This window comes from Carettochelys insculpta, chromosome 8 (genome assembly GCF_033958435.1).
Source record: "Carettochelys insculpta isolate YL-2023 chromosome 8, ASM3395843v1, whole genome shotgun sequence".
NCBI classification, from domain to species: domain Eukaryota; kingdom Metazoa; phylum Chordata; order Testudines; family Carettochelyidae; genus Carettochelys; species Carettochelys insculpta.
Window position 1 is genome coordinate 14,017,490 of NC_134144.1, and position 12,540 is coordinate 14,030,029.

At 44.6% G+C, this 12,540-nt stretch overlaps 1 protein-coding gene across 2 annotated transcripts in view; it reads right to left on the reverse strand.

Moving 5' to 3' along the window:
* Positions 1-12,540, reverse strand: part of LOC142017197 (aldehyde oxidase 2-like) — an 84,041-nt gene that overhangs the window by 18,720 nt on the left and 52,781 nt on the right. For both annotated transcript variants that reach the window (XM_075001917.1, XM_075001916.1), the window contains one exon: positions 6,303-6,494. In XM_075001917.1, the coding sequence (XP_074858018.1) occupies positions 6,303-6,494 (192 nt within the window). The remainder of the gene's footprint in view (positions 1-6,302; positions 6,495-12,540) is intronic.

Here is a 12,540-nt window from a genome sequence, read left to right on the forward strand (position 1 = left end):
GCTTTAGACGCCCATGGGAAGTCTCCCCTAGTGGCTAACATTTGTGGGCTCTTGCAGCTGTCTGGGGGTACTGCTTCAACTGCCCCCCCAAATATTTTTGGGGCCTTTTTGCCACCAAGGGAAAGTCTCCCCCAGTGGCGAAGATTTTCAGGTCACTGCTGCCAGCAGGGGGTTTGGGGTGGGGGAAGTCTCCCTTGCCAGCTAAGATTTTCAGGGCTTGCAGCTGTCAGAGGGGACTCCTTCCACTGGCCAACCACTAAAAATATTTTTGGGTAGTTGCTGTCGCCAGGGGGAAGTCTCCCCCATCGGCTACGAATTGCAGTGGGGTGCTTGCAGCTGCCAGCGGGGACTACCTCAACTGGCCCCCCCACTGAAAACCCCCACCCTGACCCCCAAAAGGACCCAGGGGGCAAGCTGTCACCAGGGAGAAACTTCGTCCAGCAGCTACAAATTGCAGGGCCTGGATGCCACCTGGGGTGAACAGTTCAAGTGGCCCTTGAGCCAGGGACCCCACAGACAACAAAAAATTTTGAGGACTATGTCAACTGGCCGTTCAACCACACAAATACTAAAATGCCCCACTATGGCAATTAAATTTGGCAATCCCCATCCCCCGTGCTGGCAATGCCTGTGTAGTGAAGAGGGAAGACAAGAATCTTTTTTCCTAACCTTTTCTATCCTCTTTCTTCTAATTTTGGACCCCTTCACACAGGGAAGAGTGGGTGGAGGGCCAGTTGAGAATACAGACTGCACAGAAGCTGTATTATGGACTGAGAACCCCAAAACCCTCCCCTCAGCACCCTCACCCCATCTCACACCAGCCTTTTGGACAAGCCTGGAGCAAATTCTCTCACGTTTTGAACCCATGAAGTTTGTGCTCACCCCGGATCCTAGGGGGCCCCACAAAATCTAAGAGCCCTGGCCTCCAGAAAAGTTAATCCAGACCTCCCAGCCCTCCTCCATGATTCATCTTCCTTGTCACCTTCTTCCTGTCTTTGCTCCCTCCCGAGTCCTGTCCTCCTCCCTTCATGGAACTCCTACAAACCCAGGATCCCCCATCTAACCCCTGGCCCAGCTGCCCTTCACTCCAGAGACTTGTCTGTTTGCACTGCCAGTGGGCTACCAAGCTAAGTGCAACTCCCTAGCAGCTGTCTCCATCCTTCCCCCAAGTAGCTGCACCGTTCCCCACCATATAGCCCTACCTTCCCTATCCCTATCCTATTACCTGCCAGCAGTGAGTGTGCAGGGAGAACTATCTGAGAGACAACCTCCTCTGTCTTTTTCAGGCAGCGTGAGCAGAGCGCACAGAACCCATGCAGCCTGGCTTTGGCTCTGCCTCTGGCTCTAGCCCTGGTTCTGGCTCTGCCCCTCTTCTCCCTGGGGTTTGCTGGTAACAGCATGTTTAAACAACCTGTTTAAAGAGCCTACATACCTCCTGCAGCCATTGACAGCCCTTGCTGCTTAAAGAGCTGTCTCTTTAAAATTCAGGTTCCTACTTTGCAATATATGGGACAATTAGCCTGTTTTTAAAAAACAAGTTGGGATATTCTCTAGGGAGCTTAAGAAAAGGGACAGTCCCACATCAAATGGGATGGATGGTCACCGTAGACACAGGCAGTGGGACAGGGAAATGAGAGTAAAAATATAGAGTGAGAGTAGAAATATGAGGGGACAAAGTAAGAGAAGAATCAGATTCCAGTATGATTAGAAGGACAGGTGACTGGCGTTGTTGGTGATGACAAAGTACCGAGTCAGTGGGTTAGTAGGAAGGATGAGAAGTCCAGCTGGAGTTTCAGGCAACAGCCAGATGAACAGGAGAGATTATTAATGACTGGAGCTGATCACAGCAGGTGTGAGACTTCAAACTGACTTCACAAACTGAATGTCTATGTACATTGACAGGTTCATAGAATCATAGAACATTAGAACTGGAAGGGACCTCAAGAGGTCATCGAATCCAGTTCCCTGCCCTCTCGGCAGGGCCAAGAACTGTCTAGAACATACCCAATAGGTGTCTAGCCTGCTCTTACATATTTCCAGTGATGGAGATTCTACAACCTACCTAGGTAATTTATTCCAGTGTTTAACCACCCTGACAATTAGGAAGTTTTTCCTAGTATCTAAGCTAAACCTCTCTTGATGCAGCTTAATCCCATTGCTCCTTGTTCTATCCTTAAAGGCCAAGGAGAACAATTTTTCTCCCTCTGCTTAGTAACTCTCTTTGAGGTTCTTGAAAACCACTAACATGTCCCCTCTAAATCTTCTTTTTTCAAATTAAACAAGCCCAGTTCTTTCAGTCTTCCCTTAAAGGTCTAGAGACATGAGCTATAATCATTCTTGTTGCTGTTCTCTGGACCTTTTCCAGTTTCTCCACATCTTTCTTGAAATGTGGTGTCCAGAACTGGACACAATACTCCAACTGAGGCCTAATGAATGCTGAGTAGAGTGGAAGAATGACTTCTCATGTCTTGCTCTCAACACTCCTGTAAATGCATCCCAGAATCATGTTTGCTTTTTTTGCAACAGCATCACACTGTTGATTCATATTTAGCTTGTGGTCAATTATGACCCCTAAATCCTTTTCCGCAGTACTCCTTCCTAGACAGTTGCTTCCAATTCTATATGTATGAAGCTGATTGTTCCTTCCTAAGTGGAGTACTTTGCATTTGTCCTTATTAGATTTCATCCTGTTTACCTCAGACCATTTCTCCAGTCTGTTCAGATCATTTTGAATTATGTCCCTATCTTTCAAAGCAGTTGCAAACCCTCCCAGCTTGGTATCATCTGCAAACTTAATAAGCATACTCTCTATGCCAATATCTAAATCGGTGATGAAGATATTGAGTAGAACCAGTCCCAAAACAGATCCCTGTGGAACCCCACTTGTTATGTCCTTCTAGTATGACTATGAACCATTAATAATAACTCTCTGAGAACGGTTCTCCACCCAGTTATGCACCCTCCTTATAGTGGCTCCATCTAAGTTCTATTTGCTTAGTTTATTGATAAGATCCAGCAAGACTGTGTCAAATGCCTTATTAAGGTGTAGGTATACCACATCCACTGCTTCTCTCTTATCCACACGACTTGTTATCCTGTCAAAAAAAGCCATGAGATTGGTCTGGCATGATTTATTCTTTACAAATCCATGCTGACTGCTACCTAACACTTTATTTTCTTCCAGATGTTTGCAGATGAATTCCTTAATTATTTGCTCCATTATCTTTCCTGGCACAGAAGTCAAACTGACTGCTCCGTAGTTTTCTATATTGTTATTTTTCCCCTTTTTATAGGTGGGCACTATGCTTGTCCTTTTCCAGTCTTCTGGAATCTCTTCCAACTTCCAGGACTTTCCAAGACTATAGGCTCAGAAATCTCCTCTATCAGCTCCTTAAGTATTCTAGGATGCATTTCATCAGGCCCTGGTGACTTGCAGACATCTAACTTTTTTAAGTAATTTTTAATTTGTTCTTTTTTTTTATTTTACCCTCTAAATCAAACCCTCCACACTAACATTCATTGAGTTAGACATTTCTGCATCAGCCTTCTTGGTGAAGACTGAAACAAAGAAGCCATTTCGTACTTCTTCCATTTTCAAGTTTCCTGATATTGTTTCTTCCTCCTCCCTGAGTAGTGGGTCTATCCTGTCCTTGGTCTTCCTCTTGTTTCTAATATATTTATACTTCTTGTTACCTTTTAGGTCTCTAGCTAGTTTGAGCTTGTTCTGCATCTTGGCCTTTCTAATCTTGCCCCTGCAGACAAGTATTGTTCGCTTATATTCATTTTATGTAATTTCTCCTAATTTCCACATTTTATATGACTCCTTTTTGATTTTAAGATCATGCAAGATCTCCTGGTTAAGCCAAGGCAGTCTTTTACCATACCTTCTATCTTTCTTATGCAGCGGTATAGCTTCCTTTTGGGCCCTTAATAATGTTCCTTTGAAATACTGCCAACTTTCTTCAGTTGTTTTTTCTCTTAGTCTTGCTTACCATGGGACCTTACTTACCAGCTCTCTCTGAATTTACCAAAATTTGCTTTCCTGAGGTTTGCTGTTTTCCCTTTCACTATTTCTTAGAATCATGAACTGTATGACTTCATGGTCACTTTCTCCCAAGCTACCATCCACTTTCAAATTCTTGACGAGTTTCTCCCTATTTGTTAAAATCATATCTAGAACTGCTTCCCCCATAGTAGCTTTTTCCACCTTCTGAAATAGAAAATTGTCATCCATGCAGTCCAAGAACTTTTTGGATAGTCTCTGCCTCGCTGTGTTAGCTTCCCAACATATGTCTGGATAACTGAAGTCCCCCATCACCAACAAATCCTGTGTTTTGGATGATTTTATTAATTGTTTAGAAAAAGTCTCATCCACCTCTTCTACATGGTTAGGTGGTCTGTAGTAGACCTCTATCATGACATCACCCTTGTTTTTCACCTCTTGTAACCTAACTCAGAGACTCTCAACATGTCTGTCTCCTGCATCCATCTCCATCTCAGTCCAATATATAAGGCAACACCTCCTCTCTGTTTACCCTGCCTGACCTTCCTGAGTAAGTTGTACCCTTCTATGACAATATTCCAATCATGTGTATTACCCCACCACGTTTCTGTGATACCAGTTATGTCACAGTTATGTTTATTTATTAGGATTTCAAGTTCTTCCTGCTTATTACCCGTGCTTCTTGCATTTGTATATAGGCATCTAAGATACTGATTTCCTTTTGCCTCCCACTTCTGCCTAGTCCCTCTTTTTTCTCTGATATTATGGCCCCAACTCCGAGGTCTCAAGGCTTTTTACTTTCATGTGGGCTTTGGTCACCTGTCCCTGTCAAATCTAGTTTAAAGATCTCCTCACTAGGTTAGCCATTCTTGATCCAAATACATCCTTCCCATTCTTTGAAAGGTGAATTCCTGCTTAGCAGTCCTTCATGGAATAGCATCCGGTGATTGATGAAGCCAAAGCACTCCTGGCAACACCATCCTCACACCCAGGCATTCATTTCCAGAGTGCATTTGTCTCTGCCTGGGCCCCTAACTTTGACAGGAAGGACTGAGGAGAATACCACCTGCACTCCCAACTCCTTCACCCATACTCCCAGAGCCCTGTAGTCACGCTTCATCTGCTCAAGATTCCACCTTGCAGTATGATTCATGCCCTCATCGATGAGTAACATAGGACTAGCCAGGCTCAACCTCCCATGGCCCTAGCTCACCATCCCCCTCCAGCACTGGAGGCTCTGGCTCCAACCCACACATGGGGCTTAGGCTTCAGCCCTGCCCACGCACACACAGGGCTCGGCTCCTACCGCATGCCCACCACCTCTGCAGACCCAGCTCCAACCCCCCGGCTGGTCCAACACCCTGCCCAAACCCCTGCACCTGGCTCTAACCCCCCAACCCCATCTCAACTCCACCCCAAGCCCCCCTGCAGTTCTAACCCACCTCAGACTTAACCCCCCATCCCCCTCCTACATCCCAACCCACGACCAAAGTCCCCCTCAATTTGTGCAAAATACGAGGTACACAAGGGGTGCGTGGAACACAACCCTTGCATATTTCGGGGTACCACTGTTCTCTTTTGTGGTGGGACAGCTATCTTAACCTCAGCTGTCTCCATGAATAATGCCCAGGAATTGCTCGTGGAGTCAAATACTCCTAAGCCTAGCTACCTCATCCTGTAGCCCATCACCTGCTTCCTGAGAGCATTTAACAGAAGACACCTTCCACATTGGATGGTCTCCCCAGTCTGGACTTCAGTAGGAGGGAATTGCAAGTCGCAGCCCATGAAAAATCACACCAGGGTCTGGATAGAGGCATCCCTGGTCAGGAGGTCTGTCTGACTACAGGTGCAGGTGGAGGAGACAGGAGCAGTGCTGGCACACAAGTTGTGGGTCTTCCTAACCATAGTGGAACCTCTGTCACACTCCCTCTTAAAACTCCCATGTCTGCAGCTTCCTGTCTGATTCATCCCTGGTCGCTTTGACTCTGGCTTTATAAAGCTTGCAACCCTCAGTCAGGCCTGCCCCTCATTAGTCACCCCAGGGGAAGGCTGATCAAACGTTCTGTCAGTGCGTAGTGTATTACTCCACAAACAGGGCCACTGACATCCATAAAGGAACTATTTGGCATTAGTAAAGGTGGCAGGATCTGGCACAGTATGAACTTTTCAATAGAAAGAGCTTGTGAAATCCTGGCTCCCCATATTCTAACATAGGAGCTTTGATTTGATTTGAAACCAGGAACAGAAGCAGGCCCCTGTTATGTTGTCTCATTTTATCTGTTAAACTCAGTTAATGTACCTTCTCATGTGGCAAGCCTGTTTGGGTTGCCACTGCCGCTATCCAGGATTCTGTAAACAAACATGCTTGTGGGAAGCCAAACCCTCGGAACGCTGTGTTTGATGGCAAATTGGTCTTGCAGGCTCGTCCCCGTACTCGAAAATTAGGGATGTTGTAAGCGTTATCTGTTTTTAGCACAACATACTCAATTACCTGTAGTAGGAGAGATTTTCCCTGTTAAAATGGTTTCTTTGCCTTTTGAATTACAGTGAAACCAGTGTTAGCAAACAACACAAGGGACTGACAAAATGGGGTTACTTAAAAGTGGAGCAGAGTTATATTCAGGGAGCTTGACTGTTCTGTAACTGTTGAAATCAGTAGAGCCACTTTATTATAAAATAAACATGAGGGAAGAACCAGCCCAGATGGTAGGGTGGCTTATTAAAGTAGGAAGTTACACAATAGGTTTTGGACAAGTTTCAGTATAATCACAAATTTATACTTCCTATGTTCTTTAAACCTGATAGCAGGCAGAGGTCTTGGTGGGCTCCTGAAAGAAAAATCCATGCCAGAGATACATTTCTGTTACTATCAAAAAATAAGAGTTACTCACCTTCAAGCTGGATTGCACACATCCATTCCAACCAGGTACATATGAGCTGCAAGCACAGATGTAAAAAATTTTTCTCCCTTAGTTGCTCCCATCAGGTTGGCTGGGGAGTCCTTGGAGTGGTGACTTCATGGAGCTCAATATATGATGCTGATGAACTGACCCCCATTTACTTCCTTCTTGCCAGCTACTCTGACAGAAAGGGAAGCAAGGTGGTTACTGGAATGGATGTAAGCAGCAAGCATCTCGAAGAACAATAGTTTGGAGAACAAGGTGAGTAACCATTTTTTCTTCAAGTGTTTTGTTCACTTCGATTTCCATAAAGTGACACCCTAGCTCTCCTCAGGAAGTAGGGTTGGAGCTTAAGAATTGCTGATTGGAGAACTGCTCAGCTGAAAGCTGCATCCTCTCTGAATGTGAGGAGATGGCATGTGAGTGGTGAACGTGTGCATGGAGGACCAAGTTGCTATTCTGCAGATCATCTAGATAGGCACTTGGACCAGGAAGGCATTTGATGACGTTTGTTGAGTGACCCATTATATCTGGGGCTGGGACCTTGCCCATCTTGTAGCAAATATGGATGCAGTCTGTGATCCATGACTAAATGCATTGTGATGGCACCAGAAGACCCTTCATCCAGTCTGCCACCACTATGAACAGTTGGTTTGACTTCCTAAAAGACCTCATGTACTCAAAGTAGAATGCCAGGGGAGTGGAGCCTCTGCCCCTGCACGTTAGCACGTGGCTTGGGATAGAAGACCAGCAGAAAGATGTCTTGGCCAGTGTGGAACTGAGAAACCACCTTGGGCAGGAAGGCTGGTTGAGGTCTGAGTTCCACCTTTAGGGAAGGTCATGGCAGGAGGAGGTTGGACCTTAGACCCCTTAACTCAGACTCCCTCCTGGCTGAAGTGATGGCCACCAGAAATACAGAGGAACCGACTGAGATCCCACGTAGGTAAACTTGGTTGTGAATGCAGGTATAGTCTTTTCAGGAAGTTCACTGTCATAGGGTTGACAAATACTGAATGCCCAAGGTCTTCTGGGTCTCCTGGAACCAATGCTGAGACAGCTTCTAGGTGTAGCCTGATGGATGATCCTGTCAGCTCATGGTGCTAAGGTACAGCAGGTAGTCCACGATGAGCAGCATAGGTGCTTGAAGCACAGGTAAGCAACATTACTTGCACTGGCACAAGAACCGTCTCCACTTAGCGAGGTACATAGCCTCGTTGGAAGGTTTCCTGCATGGAGGGGTTGAGCAAAGCTGATGCTTGGGGAACCAAGCTCCCCAACCTGTGGCCCCACCCATACTCCACCCATTCCCCCACAGGTCCAGCCCTCTCTCCACTGCCTCTCTTTTCTCTTCACTCCCCCCCTCTGCTCATATCTCCCAGCCAAATGCTTGAAACAAAATGTAGCAAATGGCATTTGAGAATGAAAACCCACTTCCTAAATTTCTTTCTAAAGAAAACTGAGCATATTTTCCACCTCATGACAGATTGTGAAAACTGAAGGTACCTAATTAAAAGCACTAACTTTAAGAATTTAAAATTCACCCATAAGGCTTTTAATATACACTGAAGTTTGTTAGATATTAATATGCAAATATTTGTAATAAGGGCAAGTCAGTTGTCTTGCTGAATACAACATTAAACATTAAGGAATACATGCAGATCTTCTCTGTTTTAATTTTTCTTAATTGGTATTTTTAAGCTGGTTTTGTATTTTACAAATGCTCTTAAGCCATCATAAAGTCATCATTCCAGATTAGTATAATAGAATCATAGAATACTAGAACCAGAAGGAACCTCAAGAGGTCATCAAATCCAGTCTCCTGCACTCATGGCAGGACCAAGCACAATACTGACCAGGGTGAGCAAAGTGGGGAAATTTTATACTGGGGGGGGGGACACCATGATCGGTTGCTGGATTTCAGGCTCATCCTTCTCATCAAAAATGTTGAAATATGTTACTGTTCTTATGTCTGTGTATTCACATCTATATACCGATTAATAAAGTTTTTACATTCTACATTCAGCAACATCCTGACCGAGTACGTTTGTCTTCTTTAGGCTGATGGTAAGCCCAAAGTTCTTGCACACTTTGGAGAACTGATCCAGAAGTTTTTGAAGCTGGTCTTCTGTGTGAGACACTACAGCAGCATCGTCTGCGAACAGCATGTCTCTGATGAGGACTTCCCGCACCTTAGACTTAGCTTTCAGCCTTGCAAGGTTAAACAGTTTCCCATCAGATCTTGTGTGCAGCAAGATGCCCTCTGTTGAAGATCCAAAGGCATGCTTCAGGAGGAGTGCGAAGAAGATCCCGAACAATGTTGGAGCAAGCACACATCCTTGTTTGACGCCGCTCCTGATTCTGAAAGCATCCAATAATGTGCCGTCATATTGGATGGTTCCTCTCATGTCTTCGTGGAACGACTGGATCATCTTGAGTAACCATGGAGGACAGCCTATCTTGTGGAGCAGTTTGAACAGACCATCCCTGCTGACCAAGTCAAAGGCCTTGGTCAGGTCGATGAAGGCTATGTAGAGTGGCTTTCTCTGCTCCCAGCACTTCTCCTGCAGCTGCCTTAGAGAGAAGATCAAGCATTGACAACTATACGTTAGAGGTCGTCCACGAGTTCGTTTACCTCGGGTCCACCATCACTGACACCCTGTCATTGGACACTGAGCTAAATAGGAGGATCGGAAAAGTGGCCACAACTCTGTCCAGACTCAGCAAGAGAGTGTGGAATAACAACAAGCTGTACACTCACACCAAAATGCAAGTCTACAGAGCCTGCATCCTCAGTACCCTCCTTTATGGCAGCGAGACTTGGACCTTGTATGCCCACCAGGAAAAGAGGCTGAACGTCTTCCACTTGCGCTGACTCAGGCGCATCCTTGGAATATCATGGAAGGACAGAGTGACCAACACCGCCATCCTCGAGCAAGCTGGAATCCCATCCATGCACAACCTCCTCAGGCAGCATCGGCTCCGCTGGCTTGGCCACGTCCAGAGGATGAATGATGGAAGGATTCCAAAAGACATCCTGTATGGTGAGCTAGCCTCTGGCAAAAGAACTCCCGGACACCCCCAGTTGCGCTACAAAGATGTTTGCAAGAAAGACCTCAAAGAGGTAGACATTGAGCTGGACAACTGGGAAGAACTAGCAGACGACTGCAGCAGATGGAGGAGGGGTTACACAAGGGCCTTCAGAAGGGCGAGATGAGGATCAGACAGCTAGCAGAGGAGAAGCGAGCGCACAGAAAGCACAATAAGGACTTGCCAGACTCCCACTACATCTGCAAGAGATGCAGCAAGGACTGTCACTCTCGTGTGGGTCTTCATAGTCACAATAGACGCTGTAAATGAAGTCCTCAATTGAAACTTTAAAGGGTGCGATCCATAGTCTATGCAGACTGAAGGATGCCTACTACTACTACATTCTACATATTTTCTTACATGTGCCGACATTTCTGTTGGTTTGGAGTACATTAGACAGGTTGTGGGGGCCCTGCTAACTGCAGGACCTGATGTAAAAAGTGTGGGACCCAATGTAAAAGTGTGCTCACCCTAATCTAGATCACCACAACAAGTGTTTGTCCAGCCTGCTCTTAAAAAATCTGTAATGATGTGGATTCCACAAATTCCCTAGGCAATTTATTTCAGTGCTTAACCACCCTGACAGTAAGTAAGTTTTTCCTAATGTCCAAACTATATTACTACCTATTTAATGCACTGAAGAAAAGATGTTATTTTAAATTAATCAGTCAGAGTGATTTAGTATGTCCATAACAAAGTTCATTGCTTTCAGAAAAAGAGAACACCAATTTATGTTGTGTGATCTCCATAGTACTAAACATGTTTATGAAATTTCACCATATGTGTATGTTAAAAATATGTTTCCAAAGATTTTAGGCATAGCAAATGATTTTATATCTTACTAAGGGACTGATTTTGGTGGACAGCTCTCTTAAAAGTAGTTCACCAAATAGTCAGAAGTAAAGAAAAGGAAACTCATTGTCCAGCTATCTGGAAGAAAAGGGATGTTGTCCCTTAAGGGCTCTCTTCAACAGGAGGGTTAAAGGAATGCTGAGATGGACACAAAGGATAGGAAAAAAATCAAAAGAAATTATTTGTACCATAATACTTAAAATTAAAATTTGTATTTTAGATAAGGGCAGTCTCCTGAAGAATTTATTTAACAAACTGTATGTCTGAAGATCCAAGCACCCAAGGTTAAAGCTGAATACTCAGATTGTGCATCTAAAAATCTGTGCAAAGGCTTTTTAGAGACGTGATTTTATAATCTTCAGCAACATACAAATGAAACATTTAAAGCAAATTTTAAACTAAGTGTAACATGGCTACAGGATCTAGTGTACAACTATTTTGGTCAATAAATTCAGAAAATGACAGTATGTATGTTCAGGTTGGCACATGCCTGTTAAATGGCTTTATTACCATTTAATGGCTCTTCCACAAGATCACTAGAAGAGAAGATATCCCGAGGCCAGTGACTGCACTTTGTGCCTGTTGGTAAGGCTAAGGGGTCCAAAAGGGCGATTGATCAACAAATTGCCACTGTGGGGGGCAACCTGAAGAAAGCACATCACTTTGGTGCCAATTCAACTTATGTTGACTGTACCTTGAGTAACAAGAGACTGTCCAGTTCAGAAGAGCCCAAGGACAAAGACCCCCATGTGCTGCAATGTCATGGTTTGGCCAATAGTATTGAGAGGAGGGGACTGAAGCTGAGATGACCTCAACATTTATTTCTGCTGATGGACTGGTGAAGGAGACTGGTCATTTCTAGCTGGTACCAGTGATTGACTTCAGTGCTAGGCATGTTACCTCTGAGCACAGTGCCAGGGAATGATGGGATGAAGTCGACTGTGAGCAGGGCTGGGTATGGTGCAGGTCTGACAACAGAGATTACCACATCATTGCAGGCTTGCATCTGGACAGAGGGGTCTTAAACCTATGCCAGAGCATTGCACATCCAAGGCAGTCAGTGGTATGGTGGTCTGAAAGGACTGGTTGAAAAATTGATTCCATTAGTAAATGTTTCATATGGAAATTCTGCTTTTCCTTGGGTCTGGGTTTGAACTCTCTGCAGATCTTGAAGTGTTCAGATCCACACACACGCTAAGCAAGCAAGATACAAACCCAGAGCTGCCAAAGACAGTAAGAAGAAGCTGAAGGGGGAAGAGTTCAGCAGCAATGTTCCCTCTAAGAGTTTTCTTCCACGTGTAGATTTTTTGCACCCATGTGTGGAATAAATTTTGGTATGTGCACTGAGGAATGTATAATGTGCACCATCACCTGAAGAAAAAAACCCAGCTGTGGCTAATAAGCTGGGCAGCATTTGAATCTCTTCTGAGTGGCTGCACAAGCGCACATCTTATAGGTAACATTGATTAGCAGGACCTTATATTGCAGTGGTTCCCAAACTTTTTGGCATCACACCAACTTTTTGATTTTTGAGAGACCCTCTCACTCCTCCACCTCTTCTTTACCATCATCCCCCTTTTAACAAAAAATGCAATTAGTCATTTAAAATTAACACAAAACCTTGATATAAAAATGTTATTTAAAATTAAAAATGAGCACAAATGGTTTTTCTTGGCCCAAAAATTTAATAAAAATGTA